This window comes from Mytilus galloprovincialis, chromosome 4 (assembly GCF_965363235.1).
Source record: "Mytilus galloprovincialis chromosome 4, xbMytGall1.hap1.1, whole genome shotgun sequence".
NCBI lineage: Eukaryota > Metazoa > Mollusca > Bivalvia > Mytilida > Mytilidae > Mytilus > Mytilus galloprovincialis.
The window spans coordinates 50,008,465-50,034,072 of record NC_134841.1 but is presented as its reverse complement, the minus strand read 5'-3'; the positions used below and the strand labels follow the sequence as shown (position 1 = coordinate 50,034,072).

Genomic DNA, 25,608 nt, shown 5'->3' with positions numbered 1-25,608 from the left:
ACAACAGGAAGATATATGCTCCAACCGAATAAGCTGGCAGAATATTACTATAGTCGCCGTCACGTAAAATTGGCACCATGTTTTTTGTCAAAATTTTCTTAAATATTGACCGTGTTTACTAAAGATCATGTTTTTCAATTAGCGGAATCAAATATCATTACAAAAATCAACTACTGTCCTACCTTTTATTGTGTTTGCACTGTATAATCCTGACCTTCACATAATCCAAGATTAATTTGTATGGTGTAATCCGACATTGTTATTACCGGAAGTGTTGCCGTGGAGTTCCACGTGCTCTCCATTTTCTTGTGTCTCTCGGAGCTTTTCTTCATCTTTACGTAAAAAGCGCGGGAAATTGTATCATCAATGACAATGATATTACCGGAGAGTAACGAATGTTATGGAATAAGGGACCCTCATAGAAACCAAGATGGCGGTTATACAATGTAAATAATCTTGAAAAATGTGAAGGTCAGGATTATACAGTGCAAACACACTAAAAGGTAGGACAGTAGTGGATATTTGGACAGGATTTTACTTCCGCTAAAAGAAAAACATCATCTTGAGTAAACGCGGCTGATATTTAAAATTTTTTAAACGTGGTGCCAATTTTACGTGACGGCGACTATACATAGAAATGAAAAGTTAACAATTCGGAAGATGAAATCATCACTTTTGTAGTAATGTTCTATTCCAAACTACACTCATTGTCCATTTTGTAGATGTAAATCAAGATATGAGGCTGATTTACCGGTTTATTCTGTATATATTTTATTTCAAGCTTGATGGATCTGTTCAACTGAGTTACCAAACTTTGAATAATTTAGTGCAGAATTCAACTTTATAGTGGAATGTGATGTCAATCAGACAAATTGTCTGTGAAATTGGTGCTACAAACTTTTCATGGTCAATATAAACTCATTTATAAACCTTACCCTTTTAAAAGATTATTATTTTTCAAATGCAGAAAACAAATATAAATATGCAATTTTTTACCTGTTTTCAAGTTTAACCATTTGTTTTTCATGTTCCTTCATTATTCTGTCTCTCTCTTCATCAGAAATGCTCATTTGACCACAAATCAATTTGCTGTAAACAGTAAAAAAAGTTTTATAAAGTAGAGTATCAACGATTTCACAATAGGACAATACATTCAGTGTTCATATTTATGAATGAAATATTGAAAATTAGTAAGGGATTCCACGGATTGATGCTTGTCAGTGTAAAAGTGTAATGCTGACTTAAAAAGTGAGTCAATTTATCAGTAAAATACAGAATTGAAAAAATCTTTTTCTTTAAATGATATTTCTTGGTTTTAAGATAAAGCTTCTATCCAATTTATATATAACATTCCATGAAAGTTTACAAATTAATGTAAAAAAAAAACGATAATCCATTAATGTCTATTAATGTTAATTGTTTAAAAAGAAGTATTTTCGTCATAAACAAGCTTCTGTCCAGATTCTATAAAACTCCATGAAATAGGACAAAGTTATTGATGAATAAAACAACTTTTACCACAGAAGTGAATGTCGCTTCCACCACTGACCACAGAATCTAATTTTGCTATGTCTCACTTTCACGATATAAATGGATGAAAAATATACTTTTTTTTTGTTATTTCTCCAGAAAGTAGAAGATAACTTAGGGCCACAATATGGATCTTTGAATACAAAATTTAAAAAAATATCATTGAACTATAAAAACTTTCATACTATATTTAGATTTAAGATATCAGTATTCATTTTTAAGATATCAGTATTCAATTTTAAGATATCAGTATTCAATTTTAATATCAGTATTCAATTTTAAGATATCAGTCTTCAATTCATATTTTTAAATTTTGTTTTATAGATTTTCCCAAGAGTTTCAAACTTAAATAAATGTGTGGCTCATATTTGAGGCAAAACTTTTAACGTAAATAGCAGTAAGATCAAATGTGTCAATTTTATGATAGTTATCATATCAAACTGGCAAATTACTGGGTAATCTACATATGATGCCTTACATAAATCATGAATTATGCTACTCAAAGCTTAATTTAGCCCCAGAAAGAACAAATCAAAGTATCTCATCTGAAATCAGATGGCAATACTTTGTGTCATATTTTCAGTAGAAAAATAACAGTGAAAGGGAGATAAGTCTTGCTATATTTTGAAACCATCTGTTTCAGGATATTTTCAATAAATTTTAATAAAATTATAACAGAAACATGCTATTTCAATTTCCTAAGTAATTTTAAATATTTCATTTGTTTTATAAGTAAATTACCTTTTTGATAAGTGACCAAAGACCAAATAATTATGACCTAAATTATTCAAATTTAAGGGAAAAGAATTGAATATCCCTTTTAAAAGTCAATTTTAAATGATCATATGACCCTAATTTTATCATAGTTGGCTAAGAACAATAGCTTATTGTGCATTCATAACTTTAAAATATCTTTTTTATATCTTTTAGCATTCGTGGCAAGTAAAATTTAAACAGAATCAAGAATACTTAAGAGATCTTAAGTCAGGAGATTAAAATTTGTTAGTCAGAAGTCAGTACCATAATGAATATATACTTTAATGTTTAAGATAGTGAAAATTGTATAAAATATCCATACTTGACAACTTTAGCTTCATAATCTCTTAATTGTTCTTGTTCAACTTTCTCCTGTTCTTTCTTTCTTCCCCATTCCTGTCTTCTTTGGGCAAGAACTTCCTGTAATTAAAAAAGAAATATATATATGTGTTAGAGTGTTACAGTTCACTGTTGTTTTATTAAAACCTGGATGACATTAAAAGTGATCTACAAATTATTCAATATCAATATATACTGTTTGTAATAATGAATGAAATAAACCATGTTTTGCATATTTACATTTTTGATTGAGGACGTTCACTATTGGAATTCAAAATAACAACATGTCAAATATATATTGTCTTTTTCAATAGATAATGTATAATCTATCAAAATCATGGAAAATAAGGTGTGCTGTAATTTTTTGCTCACTGATTAACCCCCTGCTCAATCTTTCTGCTTTTTCCGTAAAAGATACAAATTATCATTGAAAAGAAAGTAGATTATCTACAGAATTGGAAAAACAGGTATGTGTCCCAAGTACACGGATGCCACATCCACACTATCATTTTCTACGTTCAGTGGACTCTGAAAATAGGATAAAATCTCTAATTTGGCTTAAAAATTAGAAAGGTCATATCATAGGGAACATGTTTACTAAGTTTCAAGTTGATTGGACTTCAATTTCATCAAAAACGGACTCACAGACCAGAAAACATAATGCCCATAAATGGGGCATAAAACATTACACATGGTATGGTGTAATCAGATGAGAATGTTGCTATCTATCACGAAGCTCTGACTTGTAGTTGCTGATAAATGTGGTCTCATGGTATTATCTGATTTTTTAAATCTTCTACTTCAAATAAGTCAACAGCTATAAATTTGTTCACTTCAAGCTTTCCCCTAAAAAAATTTTTTTTTGTTTTATCTAATGAACAGATGCTTATACATCATAAGCACTAGTTTTTAAAATTCAAAGTGTTTTTTTTTTGTTAATCTCTATTTACAACACTACACATAATTATTCCTGTAATTGGGGTTCAATATTAAAAACATTTACATTAAGAGAGACATGTTTTAGCAATAATCCTAATATTCTATAGACATACATCTATATGTCGTTTTTGTAGTTGCTGTTGTTCTTTCTGTTTAGATTCCAACCTATCAACTTCTCTCTCATGTTTATCCAATAAACTGTTGATTCTAGATCTGTCCAAACCTGTAAAGATTTATAATTATGTAGTAGAAATAAACTTTCTGAATCACAAGGTATCAAGAAAAGAAATGAATTCTAGATTTTGAAGCATCAGCTAGAAGTCTTAGAAAGAAATGTGCATAATTCTCACCTTAGGGCTTTTCCAGAATTAATTGCAGGGGGTGGGGGAAAGCACTTTTATTAAAATTTGATGGGTGGTGGAAAGATTGCTTGAACATTTAAATGAAATATCCAATTTAAATTGTATGTATGGTGGGGTCAAATAAAAAGTGCCTTCCTCCCCCCATACATTTAATTTTGGAACAGCCCTTAAATTTTCTGCCTAAGGATTGTGTTTCAATACATTTGTCATATTTAAAATGACTACATGCAAAAGAAAATTAAAATGGAAACAAAACAACAGAATAATACTAGTCAGAATATTTTTTCCATCGTTCAACACTCCCAGTATTATTTAATGTACACAAGACTTTCTGAATTACAGAATATGGAGACTATGAATGTTTTGAAAATCTCTCAGCAAAACAATTACTTGTAACACAATAACTTCAATCATTTAAAATAAATGCAATGGACTCTTTTTTTTTCAATTCTAATATCCTTTCTTTGCAAATAAATGTATTGATATATGTACAGTCAGTAAAAACTGTACAAGAAAGGCAGAGCAAATTAACAAAAATCTGTATACAAAAAACTGTGTAACACTCTTAAAATAAATTATTATTGATGCAGTTGTTATTATTAACCAATTTCTAGTTTATTAAATTACTGTGAGTCAAAAATATCTCTATTTTTAAATTTTATAAGCCAGACACCTTTTAAGCATGAACAATAAAGGCAACAGTAGTATACTGCTGTTCTAAATTCATAAATCAATAGAGAAAAAACAAATCCAAGTTACAAACTAAAACTGAGGGAAACGCATCAAATATAAGAGAACTACGACACAACAGAAACACAACAAAACCTTCAGTCCAAAGTGTGTAAAGTTTGAACAGATTTACACTGTACCTTCTTGTTCTAGTTTCTTGATTAAATTTTCTTCATGAACATGTAGTTCCTCTTTAGTTTTATCCAACGATTCTTCACGGAATTCTTCAAGTTCTGTAGCTTGTTGTCCATCTATTTCTTTCTCTAAATTGTATAATTCTTGTCTATTTTTAGACTGTAGCTGGGCTTTTTCTGTCAAATAGTTTTCTGGGTCTACAATTAAAATTAACAAAATAGACAATTGAACATTATGAGAAAATTTTCATTTTTCTATTTCTGATTCCTTGATTAATTGGTACTCTGTTAACCTTCAAAGTCTTCATTTTACAGGGACTGTTAGTGATAATGTTCTAGTTTGTTGTGTTCTTTGACAGTCATGTAATATGTCATACTTGTAGAAATTTAGTAATTTACACAAATAATGCAATCAGAACTTAAATATGAGTGGTAATAAATGAGATAGTGGTCCAGATAGTGTTTGTCTAAAACTAAACTAAAACTACATAGCAATGATTGTAGAATAACTGTGGATTCATTATTATTCATATGTATTAGTTGAATACCAATTTAGTCCTGTTATCTATGATGAGTTTATTTACAACCACTGGGTTGATGCCACTGCTGGTGGAGTTTAAAATCCCCGATGGTATCACAAGCCCAGTAGTCAGCACTTTTTGTGCTGACATGAATTGTCATTGATATGGTTATATTTATAAATTTACTGTTTACAAATTTTTGAATTTTTTGAAATACTAAGGTTTTTCTACCTCAGGCATTGATTACCTTAGCCTTTTTTAGGCAAAACTTTTAGGAATTTTAGTCCTCAATGCTCTTCAACTTCATACTTTATTTGGCCTTTTTAACTTTTTTGGATTAGAGCGTCACTGATGAGACAGAGTCTTTTGTAGACGAAACGTGCGTCTGGCGTATATACTAAATTTAGTCCTGGTATCTATGATGAGTTTATTTACAGTGATTTCATGGGAACAGGCTAACCACAAATTTAAATGCTCAATGAATTATTAATTTTCTATTGGCTTGTATGCAGACTTTGACAAAAAAACAAAATTAAATATCCACAAAAAAATGTGTTTTCCTCAATCCACAAAAATTGGTATCCACCATTTTAAATGAAGCAGATGCATAGTTGATCAGATTAAACAAAAACTTGAAATAACAAATCATGTAAAAATATCTGCAGCAAGTTATAAAAGGTAGAAAAAGTGTGTGTCAAGACTACTTTCCCCCTTTATTTAGTCAAACATTTTGAAAAAGAATATTTTAGAGATAAATTTACTTTCAAAGACAAATTCAATTGTCATTACTGATGGTGACATCAACAAACGACATATTTCAGAATTCAGAATTCATGAAAAAATTCCAATGCTTTTAGTTTTGTTCAAATGTGTGACTGGTTTGACAAAAGATTTTTTTTTAAGGCTATGACTTTGTTTTAATTCAAAGCTAGATGTGCTAATCAACTCACCAACAGGCCCTTCAGACTGGGTCCCTATAGATCTGGCTTCAAAATCATCCATTTTTGTTTTCTGTTCTTTCCTCTATAATACAGATTTTATGTAAAATTTAACAAGGCCATATTAAAAATCATAATTTGATTTTCCGCCATCTCATTATAACAACAGAAAACGATCTATATCAAAACTTTTTCCATTTTAATTGTTACTTATGCTGTTGTATTTTCTGTTTATTTTATTCATATAGACTTTTGAAGTTGTTTCTCTCAAGACTTTTAAGCTAGTATTTTAAAACGTATATTTCTGGTCTATTTTCAAGACCTTCATATTTCTGGTCTATTTTCATGACATTGACTTTGATTTCATGTTTACTATAATGTTTATTATTTTTTTTTTATTATTATTAGATTTTTTTTAATGACAACATGCATTAAAAAATATAGACAATTGCAAAAGTAGTTTTTTGAAAAATTAAATACTGTAAATTCAGGTTTCTTTAAGAAGTTTTTATTGTTGTGAAAATTGTTAAGGATATGTTACATAACTAAAGGTAGCAATTTATATTCTGATAGCATTATGTGTACAAGTTTGCAGTATTTCCTTAATAATAATTTTTTAATTAGATATGAATGTTTTCATGGTTTGTATGAAAAAATGATAAAAAAATGAAACAGACGACAAATGTTTTAGAGCATACAAAATGGGAACAAAAGAACACTTTTATAACACCCTAATTAGAAAATGGAGTAATATCAAACTGAGAATTGCACAATACAAATTATTGCATGCAAAATATTAGATTTTGGTATGTAAAGCTTAGTGACAAGGTTTCTTTAATATCTAACCATGCACCATTTTTGCTAAAATTTTAGAGTGAAACATAGCAAAAGGAGGGAATGGATATATATAGAATAAAGGCCTTTTTGTTTTTGATACTGACTTTATCACGGCGAATATCAGGTGAGCCCGAAGGGCGAGCCTGATATTCGCCGTGATAAAGTCAGTATCAAAAACAAAAAGGCCTTTATTCTGTTTATAGTAATTTATCAAAATTGTAAAAAAAAATAACAAAAATCTGTTTTAATAAGCAAATAACTTTTGGCACTATTTTATTGCGCATTTTTATAAGTAGTGCGTCGCCCATTCATTTGGCGCGTGACGTCAATCAAGTTTAAACTGCCTTGCTGACAAGATGGAAGAAGCTGTCGGAGATTTTTTTCAGAGAAAAACAAGATTTTATCCATTGAACGGTAATGTCATGCAGCACAATATGAATTAAAAAGAAGAAGAGCATCAATGTAAGTGAACATAGCAACCTTTATTCAGTAAATATCACGTTCAAATCCAACAATGCCAAATTTTCACTTTGAGTTGACCTACTTCCCCATCGGCATCGGCATTTTTGCCTCCAAAATGTACACATGTGACATGTACGGCGATAATATAAAGATAATTTAATTAAGAATTTGAACATTTGCATTAAAAATCAGACGAGAGGCAAACATACTTGTTTGTATTTACAAAATGGCTAGCCACTATAGTCTATAGATTTCATCACATTTTTAAAAAGTCTAATAAGGTCACTATTTAAAAAAGCAATGACCAAAATGTTATTTTTAAACGACAGGAAAATATTATTATTTAGATAGTCCCCCTCCCCCTCACAAAAAAACAAAACACAATACAAGTTATTTCAGTGTAAATAAAAATAAACTTTCTTAACTGGTATTTCATTTTCAATATTCAGTAATTATATAAATTTTTTGCAAATCAACAGAAGTCAGAACTAATATTGGTCCCTAATTATAACACAATTTTTTTATTCATCATCACTGTCAGATTCGATAACAAATTTTCTCTTGCGTTTCAAAGGTTTGGAATAAGAAGGATCATTTTCTTTGTCAGGTTGTGCCATTTGTGGGTTTTGTCCAAAATACATATTGAAAGTGCCACCTTGAATTATAGTACCAGCTGGAAAAAGTTGATTATAGTTCATTTGGCTAGAATTTTTCATTTTCTGTTGAAAATTATTGTTATTGTTACATGTATTTGTATTTGAGCTGTCCATATTATCGGCAACATTTTGTCCATTGTTTTGTACATTAAAAATTGTCTTATCTTGAATTGGAAGAACAGCCGTTTCATTTTCATTAGTTGCAGTATATGGCCGGCATGGTTTATTACAACTTGAGACAGGTGCAGTTTGTTGTTCATTTGGACAAGCTGGTTGTGCAGTGAGAGTTGATACAGTACATTCATTGGTGTTGGTTGAAGTACATGTAGATGATATATTTCGACACAAGATGGACGACATTTTCTTTTGGGTCTTAAGACTGTTTTTGGCATAATTATTCAAGCTTTGAACTGACTTATGGCCAGTGTGTTGCTGTACCGAAGTTATCGGCACACCTTCATCCAATAGTCTTGTAATGGCAGTTTTTCGGCCAGAATGATTGGTCAATTTTTTGTTTTTTTCAACATTTGATTTAGCCACAGCTTGTTTCATTAAATTTTTCAGGGATTTTTCACCCAAAGGTTGATTTTTATACCAATGTTTTGCATTATCAGATCTGTTGACACCTAAATAGAAAGGTGAATCAGGTTGGCAGGTTTCTGTTGGTCTATTGCTACGATACTAAAAAAGAAGAAATATTTATAAGTGGGCATTCATAAAGAATAATTTTAATGGTATTTTTAGATTTTCTGTACTTGTCAGAATTGTTACGATAACACATAATAATGTTTGTACAACAATGATGTGACAAGAAGGAATTTTTTTTTATACTGGGAGCAAAATTGTTTCTTTATTAGTGCTGGTTTTCAACTGTGAGTGTCACAGCTTTCCAAATAAGGATAAAGTTTTTAGGCCAAACAAAAAAGTATTTTTATAAGTGTTTACTGTTACAACCTGAGAAAAAGAGGGTTGGTAGTGATTTTTTTCCATTCGACTATGTGATCAAAGGTGTTATAATAGTAATTTGAATCAAAAACAGTAAAAAATAATATGGAAGGGGATAAAAATAAGGTTACAGTAAACACCTTTACATTTTTGGTCTGCACTACATGTATCACAGATCTGCTAGTAATAGAAAAACAACAATGAAAGTTTTCTTGTTTGAATTGTTTTACAATGTCATACGGCGGTGTTTTATAGCTGACTATGCGGTATGGGCTTTGCTCATTGTTGAAGGCCGAAAGGTTAGTTATAGTTGCTTATGCCTGTGTCATTTGGTCTTTTGTGGACAGTTGTCTCATTTGCAATCATACCACATATATTTTTTTATAATGAATGAAAAGTTTGAAATCTAATCATTGTCAGTTTTCTAAATTTTCTTTTGGTTGCATAATTATATAACATTGAATATAAATGGTTTTCACAAGTTTGTGTCAAACTTCTACAATTGTCAATTCTTCCTGGTTACTGTTTATGTGCTGCATTTATATTTGATTGTAGTACTTCTCAGTTACTGGATAGATTGCAATTTTTCATCAAAGGAGTTATATGTTGATAATAAATGGAGTTTCAAATGTATTGGTTTGAGTAATAGGACGTAGCAACAGGTCATTTCATGTACATGTAATTTCTACTTGATTTAAATTTGATGTTTAATGGATATGGATATTCATTGGATTTTTGTGGTTTACGTGATGACTAGTTGTCTTATTTGTATTCACATAACATATATATTTTTTGTGTTATTTATATTTATGAATGTTTTTTTTTGTATGCATACCTTGGCAAATAATTTTTTTACTGAAATATATTGATAATAATGACCTTTAGATATGTTGATATATGACATTTCCTCTCATCTTCGGGATTGCTCCAGGATTTAGGAGCATATGCTCTTGTATTTTTTGTATTTGAGCCATCTCTTGTTTTAGTTAGTCTTTCATTGTAGCTTAAGCACTGGTTTTCATTTCTGTCAGTTTCCAGTTTCAAATCTCCCCACTTCAATTGTCTATGTTCGTGAGAACCACGTAGTCCGAAATGAATGGTATTCATATACCAAATTGTACTTAACAAACTGTCCGGATCATCAGTACCAAAACCCCCTGATCTGTACAATTCCTCCTCGTCTTCAGACTCCAAAGCTTCTGCAGCATTGGGGTGGTTTCCAAGGCCTAGCTGTTTCAAATGCTTTTTTTTTAGCGGTTAAGCAATCGCGCGATTTCTTGAATTGGTCATCCCTCATGATATCCAATGGATATTCTTTCATTTTTAGGTGTTTGTTGATCATTGACTGAAAGCCATCAAGACTTCCAGGTTGATATTCTCTTTCAATTTCTTGAATGTCATTATTGTTTTTTACTTTTACTTCTTTCCGAATACCTACAAAAAATTCTTGCAGGTACTGGTCTAACTCGTGCGGTTGCATCGTATGTATTTCTCTAAATTCTGCCTTGACATTTATAAGATATTGTTGGAAAGTTTTAACAGCTGAGTTCATTTTCCTAATGGTATTTGAATTTTCTCTTTGTTCAATAAAAGTTGCCCTTTCATTTTCATCATTTGTAACAAATCTACTGTGAAATTTTGTGTTTTGTTCAGCCATACTGTTGAGATTTTCTTCAGATATATTGCTTAAAAACTTTTCAAAATCACAATTTGGTAGCTCTGAAATTTGTGCTGTAAAACTATCATCAAGGAAATCTAGATCAGGTATTTGTTGGAGTTGTAATGTTTGTGGCTGGGTTTCAGTTTCAGTAATATTGACTTCATTTTCTTTATTTTCATTTGGTTTTATTGGCGAGGGGGTTTTAGCTGGTTTAAAGGTGTAATAATTAATTTGTGGTTGTGTATATTGGACATCAAATTGTGGAACTTCATAGTCATCTTCCAAGTATAATGGGTCAAGATATTCGTTAAAGACGGCAGAGTAGGGATCCATGTTTATGAAAGCAGACGATTTTTTTAGAACGTGACTTACAATACTATTTAGTTTTTTTTAATTATCAGTATTTTTGGTGTTTAATTTTACAGAAAATATCGTTTTCGTATCATGAAGCATTTTATTTAAATACTTTTTTTCTTCGTTGGAAGTAACACGATGTTTCGATTTGTTTACATTAGTTGCGAGAACGACATAACTTTATAGTTCCGGCAAAGCGGTTAATGATATGCGTGACGTAACGCGTTTTCATTGGTTACCAAAAAAAACATATTCTTCCGCACTACTTTAGCGCATGTCAATTACGAACTGACCCAATAATTTTCATATCAAGGACAGTACACTGATACTGACATTATAAGCGAGTACACATCAAAGGAAAAATGCCCAAATTACCGATAAAAAAAAGTAGAAGGCATATCAGAAGTAAAACATTGACTGTCAATTGGATGTCATGAACTATTTAAGAGGAAATGTACAAAAACAGCCTGATTTACAGCAGATGACACCACTAATCTAATTTTAACATATATAGTGCTTCTAATTTTGAAAACTTTTGCCAGAAGCGAAATGCCTCCAATAAAATTACAATATATTATTGTCATCTTCACATGATGACAAACAATCTTATCAAGCATGAAAGTAATGGGGCAAAGAGTCTCAGAGGGAACACAGATGTTACAATAGTAAAAGAATGGTCAAAGGCCCATAACTCTACCAATAATTACTAAAATGACAATAATATAGTCAAGTTCAACTGCATTTGATGGAAAACACTCCTACCAAAGATAAAAGCTTCTTGGCAAACTCTGAATTTATAATGCCCTGGATAAAACACTGGAATTACTATTATACCTTATTATCAAGTTGTTGTTTCTTCAAAGCACTGAGTTTTTTGTGCAATGCTTCTTCTTGTTTTTCCCTTTCTTTTTCTCTCCTTTCATTTAAAGCCATTAACTCTGCCTTGGCCTCTTCTATGTATTTTTGAGCTTGATCATGTCCCATTCCAGAAGATCTGTAAAATGTGGTAAATATGTGTAAGCCTTTTTTTACTCAGAGATAGCTTGATCGTTGCTAATGATTTTAAAACAATAAGAGTTCTCAGTAGTTGAAATATGAAAATCCTGGACAAATTTTAAAAATTGCCTCTAAATGTACATGTTTTATATCAAAAGAATTTGACATAATTGCGTCAACAAAATTGCACAAAAATTAACTTGAAATTTTCCACTAATTGGTTGTTTTTAATTTTTATACAATTAAAGAATTGTGCATTTATACACGGAATGTTGTATATTATGGGCTATATGTTCTATGTTGTGATGTTACAATAATTTTAGATAAGGGTACAGGTTGGTACCTATTAAAAATGTTTAAACCAGCTGCATTTGTTTGCAGAAGCCCTAAGTCAGAAACTGATGTTCAGTAGTGGTCGTTTGTTGATGTGGTTCATAAGTGTTATTCATTTTTTATATAGATTAGACCGTTGGTATTCCCGTTTGAATGGTTTTACACTAGTCATTTTTGGGGCCCTTTATAGCTTGCTGTTCAGTGTGGGGCTTCGTTTTGAAGACCTGAATGTTTACTTTTACAAATTGTGACTTGGATGGAAAGTTGTCTCATTGGCACTCTTATCACATATTCTTATCTCTATCTAAATACTGCAATTGATTTTAATACAGGTGTGTAATCTTTTTTCAATTAAATCAGAAACTGCTTTCTTACACAGTGAGTTGCAATACTCATCCACTCCCCATGGTTACATCATGTGAATTTATATTTCAATAGTGAATGAATGTCATATAGTCACTAATATACTTTTGTTCTTAATGAATCTTACTTTTGAGTTTCTTCTATGAGGGTCAGTTGATGTCCAGCCATGGTATTCAGTAAGTAACTCTGGTCATCTTCTTGAGTCTCCTATTGTATAATTATATAAAATAAATCATTACAAATAATAAAATTATACCTTCCATGCAATATTGAAAAACTTTGAAGGTTGGAAGGTCTTTTTTTTTAGACATTTTTGCAATTTTTAATACCTGTGTTTTTTTGCTTGATGCTAATCATTCAGTGTTTTGTGAAAATTGGTTATAAGCTATTTACTGTAAACCAACTTATTTTTCACAGATACTTTATTTCGAGTTAGGCCATTATACTAGTCCCTTTCATGGATATCTAGTTTATACAAGCCCCTTTCATGGATATCTAGTTTCACAATTTTCAAATTTGCAGATTAATAACAATTTATATTCATTTTATTTTTTAATCCAAAGTCGTGAAAATAAATCACTCATATTTAATTTTGATTTTCGTGAAAATTGGCTATTTTATTTTCTCCTAGAACATGCATATAGCCATCCTCTAAAACCCTCAACTCTTTTCTCAAATGTTGAAACATATCCATTTCAATTCATTGTGTTCTTGACAGTCATGTTTTCTTTTAGAAATTTAGAAATTTACACAAATAATTCAATAAGAATTTTAAATATGACTGCTAATAAATGAGACAATGATCCAGTCACATATTTTTGTTGTTATAAAAAACCATCATTGTTTTAATTCACAGTACAGTAAGTGTTTGTCGAAAACTAAGCTAAAACTACATAGCAATGACTGTAAAAGGTCTGTGGATTCATCTTTATTAGCAGGATACCAATTTTCATGGATTTCGTGGGTACAGCAGAACCACGAAATTAAATGTTCAACAAATACAAACTTTTATATAGGCTTGTATACAGAATTCAGCAAAACCACGAAATTTAAATATCCACGAACATGCACGCTTTTCTTAATCCACGAAAATTGGTACCCATGAAAATAAATGAATCAACAGTATAAAAATCTGAATCACAAATTTGCTGTGCGATTATATGCAGACTTTTGGGAAATAGCGATTTCAAATATCAATGAAAATGCAAGTTTTCCTCAATCAACGAAAATTGGTACCCGCAAAAATAAATGAATCCACAGTACATAAATCAAAATCATATTGAATTAAACTATGCTATATGATGGTATGTGTCATGCTATAAAGAACATCTCTAATAATTATAATATTCTTACACTTGATTTGGCAAGAGCTCTTCTTCTTTCTAGTTTCTCCTCAAGCAACATGCGCTGTCTTGAAATCTCTTCATCATAAGTCTTCTCCAACTTTTCTTGTGTTTTTCTGTGTTCTTCCAACATCCAATTCATTTTCTGTTGATCTAGCAGACCTATTTCTCCTGCTTCTGTGAGCATAACCTGCTGTAATTCCTTCAGACCAACCCTCTTTCTGGCTCCAAATTCCTAAAGATAGCAAAAACAATTAATGAATGGCTTTTATTTATTTTGAATTTATTGAACCATAAAATTAATTTTCGACTCTTCACATTGAATAATTCGTGAGGTGGATTATGTAAAATAAATTTCTATAAAAAATAAGGCTCAAAGAACTTTTTATATTATTTATATTAACAATAACAACATACACACATGTTTGAGTATGAATACACAACATCAGAGTGGGCTTGTCGCCATAAAAATTGACAACATTGAAAATAAAAGTAATACTTTTAACCAATCAGAAGACAGTAAATACACCAAATTTATTTATTATGTAATAAAAGTGGAAGCTGTTTGTGGCTTTTCCCTATAGGAAAAAATCCATATTGATCTTGTCTTTGGTATCATTCAAATAATTACAAAACCAACTGTACTTCTATATATACTGGCAGAAAAAAAAAATCTATCCAACATGATACAAGTATATGGAGACCTTTATGATCTTATATCTCTATACACCAGATTTTTTTACAAAATAATGTTTAATTAAAAAAAATAATTGCAAAAGTCATTTACAATATTAAATTATGCATAGCTTAATTTTATTCAACAATTCTCAATTCTTTGTTTAATTGAATGATTGGAGCTTAATTCTCAATCTTTTTGAAAGGTTACTTCATTTGGAATTATAAAAGATGATTTTTTTTTATGTGCAATACGGGAACAAAAGGTAAAAGATCTGTGAAAAATAAATTGAAAAAAAATCAGAAAAATTCAATTCTGCATAGGAATTGGTTAAAAAACCCTGGTGCATAAAGTGCACAGTGTTTTCCTTAAATATTATATTATATGCATTGAATGTAAATATGATGGAAAGAAGAACATATATTATATAATTAACTAATAATTCCAAATTTGAATAGTACCTCAATATATAAACTCTTTTAGAAACATTACAAAGTTGAAATGGTAAACATTTTTGTACTACACTTTTACTCTATGGTTAATCTGTTTATACTTCAGCATGCACTGCCATTTATCTGTTTCAAAACACTAAACATATACTCTCACAGCCAAGCAAGGAATACATTTTTCAGGCCAACACATATAGATTACATATACATATATCTTTTTAAATCTTTATAAATTTCCTAACTATCTATTTGATGCAAGTAATTTTACAAAAAATCCTGATAAATTTCTAAAAAGATAAAAGTTAGTAAAAAATACTATGAACAATTTAAGTTTTTTACATTACTATCACTGTATATTAATATGTCTATACTGGCACTACATGCACAAGACAATGGAAAAAAAAACAAGCATTCTAACTTTACCATATTCTTTATAACCATAAAAAGAAAAAACATGTACATTTATCAGAATGTTCATATCATAACCATGAACTGACCAAACCCATTGTATTGTAAAAACCATTATTGATAGTACTTTGGTATAGCCTTTTGAGAGACTAATTTTGTTTCAATTTCTGTGTAGAAATTACTAGTAAAAAAGAGAACAGTTGGCAAATATTAACATCAAATAGGGTACTTGTATTGCTCACCAGGCAGCTGTTTGCTTTTGATTGATTAGTTCTTGATTAACGTCCATGTAATGTTGATGTATTTTAATCTTAACTACACAAAGTATTGTAATTTCACACTTATTTTACTGAATATGAAATGTTTTAATTTAAATGATGTCTGATTCTTATGAATAAAGAAGACTTTTCGAAAAAAAAACTATATGAAAGCTTAGTTTGGACATTTTTATAGCAATTCAAAATAACTACATATCACCTTTAGCATGACAATGACAATAAAGTTTCTATACAAACTGTGAGACTGATTTTTCACAACATCAATAATATGGACTAAAATAACATAGGATTGTAGGTATGTTTTATTTCATCACCTTACACTTTCACATTTTGACTGAACAGTTTGTCCAAAATTCTGACCAGTTGAACAGTTTGGATTTGGTCAGAATTTTGAATGAGGTGCAATAGGTAAGCAACACTAACAGTCAAGTCACAGTAATTAAAATCAATTTTGGCCGTCTTAGATTTTATTTTGAAAATTATCTAGTGGTATATTTTTAAAGGTAAACAGGTTTTGATGTACATTCCTGCAAACTTTAAATAATCTACCTGGTGGATTTTATTCACAATAGTAATTAGTTCTAAATTCAAACAACTAGGGTTTTGAATAAGAAAACATGTGTTTTAAAAATGTACTTTTTTCTCCTCAGAATGTGTTTTTTTCAAAGTACTATGTCTATTATAATTGAGTTTTATAAGGGTCAGGTCAGAACACCTCTCATGGGGGATCTCCCCTATAAAGCAGGAAAGTTGGCAGGTCTAGGTTTGAAAGAATAAAATATTTATATCACACCTTCACCCAACTTTGATATTCATATTTCAAATAATTTAATTTACCTTTCTCAGATTTTCAGTTTCTTCATCTTGTTCTAGTTTAAGCTTATATGTTTCTTCTGTTTGTTCAGCCTGGTGTTGTTTGTCTAGCATCTTTAACAAATGGTTTCTTTCCTAAATATTAACATACTGTGAAATTAAAACTGTTCTTCTGAATATATTTTAAGATCTTTTTTGTTCTTTCTATCACCCATCTGAATACTACAAACAGGATTGATGATTTTTGTTAACTATTCATTCAATATGGTCAATATTTTTATACAGGATGACTACAAACAAGATTATTTTAGTTTTTGTTGTCACCTTCAAACAAATAAATTATCTCTAAAATTGAGAGTTAAACTTATTATTCATGGAAAAGGGCTTATAGTTTCAAATCAGAAACTTTAAAGTCCTCTAGGGTTCAATAAAAAATTAGCAGAATACAACTACTGTAGATTCATTATTATTCCTTGAATACCAATTTTTGTGGATTTCGTGGGTACAGCAGAACCACGAAATTAAATGTTCAACAAATACAAACTTTTATATAGGCTTGTATACAGAATTCGACAAAACCACGAAATTAAATATCCACGAACATGCACGCTTTTCTTAATCCACGTAAATTGGTAGCAGAACCACGAAATTAAATGTTCAACAAATACAAACTTTTATATAGGCTTGTATACAGAATTCGACAAAACCACGAAATTAAATATCCACGAACATGCACACTTTTCTTAATCCACGAAAATTGGTAGCAGAACCACGAAATTAAATGTTCAACAAATACAAACTTTTATATAGGCTTGTATACAGAATTCGACAAAACCACGAAATTAAATATCCACGAAAAGCACGCTTTTCTTAATCCACGAAAATTGGTAGCAGAACCACAAAATTAAATGTTCAACAAATACAAACTTTTATATAGGCTTGTATACAGAATTCGGCAAAACCCAGAAATTTAACATCCACGAACATGCACGCTTTTCTTAATCCACGAAAATTGGTAGCAGAACCACGAAATTGAATGTTCAACAAATACAAACTTTTATATAGGCTTGTATACAGAATTCGGCAAAACCCAGAAATTAAACATCCATGAACATGCACGCTTTTCTTAATCCACGAAAATTGGTATCAGAACCACGAAATTGAATGTTCAACAAATACAAACTTTTATATAGGCTTGTATACAGAATTCGGCAAAACCGAGAAATTAAACATCCATGAACATGCACGCTTTTCTTAATCCACGAAAATTGGTAGCAGAACCACGAAATTGAATGTTCAACAAATACAAACTTTTATATAGGCTTGTATACAGAATTCGGCAAAACCGAGAAATTAAACATCCATGAACATGCACGCTTTTCTTAATCCACGAAAAATTGGTATCAGAACCACGAAATTGAATGTTCAACAAATACAAACTTTTATATAGGCTTGTATACAGAATTCGGCAAAACCGAGAAATTAAACATCCATGAACATGCACGCTTTTCTTAATCCACGAAAATTGGTAGCAGAACCAAGAAATTGAATGTTCAACAAATACAAACTTTTATATAGGCTTGTATACAGAATTCGGCAAAACCGAGAAATTAAACATCCATGAACATGCACGCTTTTCTTAATCCACGAAAATTGGTAGCAGAACCACGAAATTGAATGTTCAACAAATACAAACTTTTATATAGGCTTGTATACAGAATTCGGCAAAACCGAGAAATTAAATATCCACGAACATGCAAGCTTTTCTTAATCCATGAAAATTAGTACCCATGAAAATAAATAAATTCACAGTATACAAAAACTGAAGAGTTTAACAACTTGGGCTTCCATTTCATCCTTTGATAGCAGCTGTTTAATATGTGCGACTCATAAGATATCTATACATAAGATGTCTAGTTTACTGTACCTTGTCTCCTAGATCATACATCTCGCTAACAATCTTCTTCCTCTCATCTTTCTGTTTCTGCAGCAAATGAGACATTCTTGCCTAAAATATATTTATTTATAACATTATACAAGCATATTGTCTGTATGTAATATGTAACCTCCATGTATAAGTATCAAGCACCACCTTTTACCATAATAACTTTGAACAATAGAAGGGTGAAGTTAAACATATTATTCAAATACTTAGATTGTCTCCCTTTTATTAATGAAGAAAATTAAATATTTATATATATTGTCCTGCCAGTGACAGTTGAGAGAGCAACAATCAATCATTCAGTCTTACAACTATGGTTACTAGAAAATGAAAAAAATAAATAAAAATATTTTGCCTTTTTGTTTTCTTAATCATTTAATGTGAGACCTTAAATAATTTCCTTTATAATTTTTCTGCATTCTCTTGTTGCTGTACAACACATTTCATTAAAAGTTCTCAATAATTTAACAGATCTTCGCAGTATTAAGCATTAAATAGACCACATAACTGGTCCAACTGACCTTATTTTTGGCACCAAGTTTCTTGTACAATTTCTTGACTTCACGTTTATATTCATCATCTAAGTTCTTGTCTAGGTTTGTTCTCTTCTTTTTAAAGTTATTTACAACTTGCTGTTGATTGGCTGATGATAAATCTTTATTCTGATGAAGTCCATTGAGAAGCAGCACTGTAGCCTGAACCGTAGCGTCATTTCTCTCTGTTTCAATGTCTGTGTCCACTTTAATTGAAGAAACAATATCCAAACTGAAATTTAAAAGAAATTGGTCCAGGTAAAAAAGTGAGTTTGAACCCTGATAGTCTTAATTGACTAGGATTGTCAGTTTTCCTATCGAAGGTTGATGGTTTTCTCTAGGCACTCTGGCTTCCTCCACCAATAAAAACTGGCAGCCACGAAATAGCCTAAATGAGGTGCTTAAAAGTGGCGTTAAAACACCAAAAATCAAAATCAAATCCAGGTAAAAATAATTTGCATTCTCATGTTCACAGGACCATTCATGTGTTTCTTTCCACATTAGACTTATTGATATATTTGAAATAGATTATGGTTACTTCATTAGATAAAGACAAAGAGAATTGCTTTTGCTTATGCTTAGTACAGTTCTGATCTGTTGAAAAGTGTGAGGAATTCAGCTTCTAGCTGGTCATCTTTTACAAATGAATTTAAAAATGTAACACAAAACAAGCAATGTTCTGTATATTAATATAATGCTAATTGCAGAGAGTACGGAATTTGCACCCATTTAAAAGGAACAGCAGTAGAAATCTTACAGGTTTTCTTAAAGTAAAAAAGGTGATGTTTTTCATAATTGCCATTATGTATGTCTTTCAACATAGTTCAACATATAGACCCAACAGTCACAATATACACAGTCAGCAACTGATTATGCATCCAGTGAAAAAGTTAAATCTACTGAAACCTTGCATAACGTACATAAAAGTATAATTTTGAAAATTAGCAATTAAAATATATAACATAAAATACATACACTGGAATATACAAAATGCATAATAAGAATGGACTATTGTAAAATTGTTACAAAAGTGTGGATAAATAAAACAAAACAGCAATTATAGATATCTATAAGATTAACAGTAATACTAGGAAAGACATATAAAAAAAAACCACCAGACAAATGGCTTAACATGCATACAAAACTTAACAAATAAATTACCCGTCGATTTCTCTGTATCTTTTGAGTCTGTCTTTCATAGATAAAATTCCAACAATACTATCATCTGCTGCTGTTGAGCTGTCAGATATAAAACAGTCAATTATAAAAAATAAGATAAAAGATCAACATGGGCTTGTACTTGTAATAAAGTCATATACACAGAGAATTCCTTTGACAAAAAAACAAGAAGAGAATACCGTCCTTTGAAGTATGTATAGTGCACATATTCATACCCTGGGTCATGTTTCTTGTGAGAGGGGACACGTTATAATTACCTTCAAACATTTTCTTAGTTTTTTTTTCAGATCCAAACTCCAACAAAGAAATTTCCAGGTGAAGTGAAGCATACAGAATATTTTTGCTAAAACCTCAATTGTTTTTATATTTTACATGTTATATTTGTAATATGTATCTTATTGTTCTTGATTTGTCATGTTTTATTCAAATAAAATTCATTTCATATCTCTGTAGTCTATTGTGAAAATTTATCCTTCTGTTTGCAATCCAGAAATTTGCCATGTCTTATATATAATTAATAAAGACACAATAAAGCTTTTGTTCGTAAAATTAATCTATTGTGTTCCTTGTTGTTATAACTTACAGTTTTTGTATCTGTTCATCATGGAATAGTACAGGAAAAGTGTATGAAAATTGAACAAACCACGCTCATTTTGAAAAGATAAACCACCATTTTTTTCTAACGTATCAGGTGATCGCCAGTCATAAATAAAGTGATAGGGAGAATATTTAATACCTATAATCAAGAATTGTGTTCCCAGTCTTCATAACTTCAGCAGGATTTAATATAATATTTTTCCCTTTCTCCATCATAACTTGATCCTAAAATAAAATAAAAAAAGATTTTGTAAAATATTTGTTCAAAGGATGGTTCAGCAATCTTCTATGTATGCATTTTGCTTAATGTTATATAACATTTATAAAAATCACAATTTCTTGGAAAACTTGATTGCATTCAATCATTTTTTTACAAATTCTGTAAAAACATAATTTTTCCTTCTTTTAAACATTCAAAGTGAATGCAAAACTATTTATGAACAAGTGGAACTGCAAGCTACTGCTCACTGATGATAACCCTGCCTTAAGTGGATTATTTCAATAGTGTAAAAATATGTAAGTGTTCAGTAAACAGGAAGTTGTTGAGTGATGAATCTGAAAACACATCATAGGGTATAGCTGACTTGTATAAAACCTGAAACCAAATTTCAGAAATCCTTGTTATGTAGTTCCCGAGAAAGATGTAAAGAAAAATATTCATGGGAGGGATGGACGAATTGATGGATGGATGGACAGACAGAGGTAAAACAGTATTTCCAGACCTTTTTAAAGCGGGGGTATAAATATGGACTATAAGATTTTAAACATCTGCAGAATGACTATAGAACTTCAAAAAGTAGGGAAAAATCACTGATTAAAATATAAACTCCACTTATATCCCACCATAATACACTTATGAACCAACAATCAACATAAAGTTACATAATATGTATCAGCATAATGAAAAAAAGGTCTACAAAAGAACAATTTTCATTCAATATTTTGTGTCCTGAAGTTCATAATTTCACAGAAAGAATGTCTCTGAAATAAAATGTATGTCTATCAAACTAACCTCTATTCCAACTACAGATTTTCTTCTTTTTGAAATGAAGATGATATACAACACTGCAAACAAAACAACTAATAAAATTCCAAGGAGGGTGGCCATGAAGAAGGCCAATGCTGTAAATCCATGTTGGTAAAACAGCTGTAACAGAAATCAAAATACAAATAATATAAAAATATTTACAGTTAATCTACTTAATTTTACGTCTGAATATTGCAACCAAATCAATATATGTGTTAACCAGGGCTTAAATTAAAATATTGTTTGTTTGCAGTTTACCGACCGACCCTTGAAAATCCTCCCGACTGTGAAAATTTTATTGCTTTGAATTTGAAGAATTTTTTTTTAATACTTCTATTTACGCGATCCGGAACTTTGGGTCCTTTCCGTAAATGATTTAAAGTCTGGGTCAATTACGCATTACAAGTTCGGTTTTTCTTAGCTTTCCGTCAAGCGTTCATGTGACCATTTAATGATAAAGCACATGGAAATTGTTTACAGGTATCCATGAAGTCACGGAGGAGTACTTTACGCTGTCGTCTCGTGTCAATTTTAAGACAAATAACAAACAAAAAAGTTTATTAGTAAACTGTTTATACAGATTCAGGCACATGTAATGATGTGTGATGATATCATTGACGATGATGCAGCGGATATTCATAACTGACACGATAACCATTCTGTCTCAAACAAATCGGGTACAGAATCTGTTGAGCCTGACTTTATGGAACCAATTTCAGTGGTTAAATAATTCGACAGCAGCTTGAGGTATGGCATATTTTCTACAAATCGTTGTGAAGACGACAAAGATGAAACCACTCCTCCGTGACTTAAATCTACATGGATATCTGTAAACACGTCTCAGTGTACGGAGGAAGGGCTCATTTGAAATGTCAATGGATATAGATCATGCCAAATCAATAAGAAGCATTGAACCCTAACTACACAAAGATGTAGAGAAAATGAATGGTTAGCTTGAAAAATAAATATTATACTCTCTCTATATTAAATCTATCTTCGATTGCAATGAGTATGCTCCTTTAGGATAAGGGGGGGCTGCCCCACTCATTGCAATTATTCTCTTTCTTACAATATTAAATATACCCAAACTGTGTGGCCTGTGTGAATTCAATTAAAACATGTCCTTAGGAGCTATGCTGCCAATTTTTTTTATGCATTAAAAACATTTCAGTACAGACCATTTACTTTTAATGGGGTGCTATGGATTTCACCCCAAACTTTAGATTTCTTTGGTTTTCATTAAAGCCTGGCAAAAATATAACCTTATCACATATAATTAAATATTGTTAGAAATATGAAAACAGTCAAATGTCTTAATACTTTTTTTTCAAGTTGTATTTTTTTCAATTGAAGATTCAATGGTTATTTTTTTTTATTAAAAATACACTCTTTAATACATTGTCTTATAAATCTTTAATATCTACATTTTTCTGATGAAAATACTCTACTCATGAAAACATTCTAGTCAAGAAGCATACATGTCTGAATATATTTCTTTAAACTGAACAGTTCTAGTCATAATGACATTCCTTGTTTATAAGTGTTCCAGTATTTAATAATTATACCATATTTTATGTCATAAATTGGATAATGACACTATGTTAAAGTTTCAGTTTTGGTTAAAAAGTTTTTTATCTGAAAAATGCCTGTTCATTTGATGTTGGTTTTCAGCATGTCCAGTGTTTGTTGTTTAAAATGTTTTTTTTTTCTTCACAAGAAACTTGGTTTAGTGTAACTGCTTGTTTAAACTGTATTTTGGCTGATAAAATAAAATATTTTTCCTACCTACCGACCCTTCAGTCTGAAGGTACAGTCGGAAAACTGCAAACAAACATATTTTTAAGGTTGGCCCAGATACTTGCAACTGGCCAGTGTAACTTTTTATTTAATCTGAGCTATTTAACTCAAAAGTAAGTTTTATAATATTGTAACATTGGGATCCAGGGGATATGCATTGCATTCACATGAGTAAATTGTCATATGAAATTATCTTGTACTGATTCACAAATTTCTTGGTCAGAGAAGGAATAACATGTTATCCCTTAACTATTTTACTAACATGGAAAGCCTCATTTTCAATGACATTATATACTCATTTCAAGCTAAATCTTGAAATTAAGTCTATCAGTGTTATTTGTCCACAAATCTAGAACAATGGACAGTGAATGAAATTCATATATACAAAATGAGAAAAAGATTTGCTATTATTAGAATTAAACGAAAATAAACATATAGTAAATTACTTATATACATGTAAACAACATAGAGATCAAGAGAGTGAGTTAAAAAATTTCAATAAATTTGTTTTTAACACAGTAGCAGTTATGCAAACATCAACTACATCTTGTATATAACAAGAATGTGTCCTATGTACACGGATGCCCCACTCGCACTATCAATTTCCATGTCCAATGGACCGTGAAATTGGATAAAAAAATCTAAATTTGCAATAAATTTAGAAAGATCATACCATATGGAACATGTGTACTAAGTTTCAAGTTGTTTGGTCTTCAACTTCATCAAAAACTACCTTGACCAAAACTTTAACCCGAAACTCTCACTTTCATTTTCTATGTTCAGTAGACCATAAAATTGGGGTCAAAAGTCTAATTTGGCATTAAAATTAGAAAGATCATATTATAAGCAACAAGTGTACTAAGTTTCAAGTTGATTGGACTTCAGCTTCATCAAAAACTACCTTGACCAAAAACTTTAACCTGAAACTCGCACTTTCATTTCTATGTTCAGTGGACCGTGAAATTGGGGTCAAAAGTCTAATTTGGCTTTAAAATTAGAAAGATCATATCATAAGCAACCAGTGTACTAAGTTTCAAGTTGATTGGACCTCAGCTTCATCAAAAACTACCTTGACCAAAAACTTTAACCTGAAGCGGGACGAACGAACGAACGGACGAACGGAGGCACAGACCAGAAAACATAATGCCCCATCTACTATCGTAGGTCGGGCATAAAAAGTTGGTTATAAAAGTATTTCAAATGTGAATTCCAGTGAGTTAATAATATGATGATTCCACCACTTTTTGCAATAATAATAATAAATTTACAGCATTACTTACATTAGATATTTCATTATTTTCCCTCACTACACATACAGATATTGGCACTGGTCCAACAGTTCGATATGTTCCACTGTTCTGTTCAACAAATAAACAATATTTTGCAAAGAACTATTAAAGTTAATTTTTATTAAAACGAAGGATGATAATGAAGATTGATTATTTGATATTTCATAACTAAAGCAAGGATGCCTTTAATATAGTGCCAATAAAATATCAACCTACAAAATACATTGTTATCAACTTTCAGGCACTAGGTTTTGTTTTGTTTGTGTTTTTTGTATTGTATTTTTGTTGGGTGGTCAGTTTCTCGTTCAGTGCACACACATGATGAACACTAGTTATAACATATTTCCAAAGAAAAGAAAATATGCTTTATAAGATAAAAATGATTAAAGTAAAAGAAGAAAAAACAGAGTCATCCTCTGGACC

The 25,608-nt window shown here is 30.5% G+C and overlaps 1 protein-coding gene across 2 annotated transcripts in view; it reads right to left on the bottom strand.

Annotated features, from left to right (window-relative positions):
• Nucleotides 1–25,608, bottom strand: part of LOC143072356 (limbin-like) — a 57,896-nt gene that overhangs the window by 22,207 nt on the left and 10,081 nt on the right. For both annotated transcript variants that reach the window (XM_076247248.1, XM_076247246.1), the window contains exons 6-20: nt 25,177–25,254; nt 22,085–22,219; nt 21,212–21,297; nt 20,458–20,535; nt 19,285–19,528; nt 18,749–18,829; nt 16,846–16,956; nt 14,208–14,432; nt 12,982–13,061; nt 11,997–12,156; nt 6,261–6,333; nt 4,796–4,987; nt 3,678–3,787; nt 2,609–2,706; nt 997–1,089 (exon numbers count right to left, since the gene is read on the bottom strand). In XM_076247248.1, the coding sequence (XP_076103363.1) occupies nt 997–1,089; nt 2,609–2,706; nt 3,678–3,787; nt 4,796–4,987; nt 6,261–6,333; nt 11,997–12,156; nt 12,982–13,061; nt 14,208–14,432; nt 16,846–16,956; nt 18,749–18,829; nt 19,285–19,528; nt 20,458–20,535; nt 21,212–21,297; nt 22,085–22,219; nt 25,177–25,254 (1,844 nt within the window). The remainder of the gene's footprint in view (nt 1–996; nt 1,090–2,608; nt 2,707–3,677; nt 3,788–4,795; nt 4,988–6,260; nt 6,334–11,996; nt 12,157–12,981; nt 13,062–14,207; nt 14,433–16,845; nt 16,957–18,748; nt 18,830–19,284; nt 19,529–20,457; nt 20,536–21,211; nt 21,298–22,084; nt 22,220–25,176; nt 25,255–25,608) is intronic.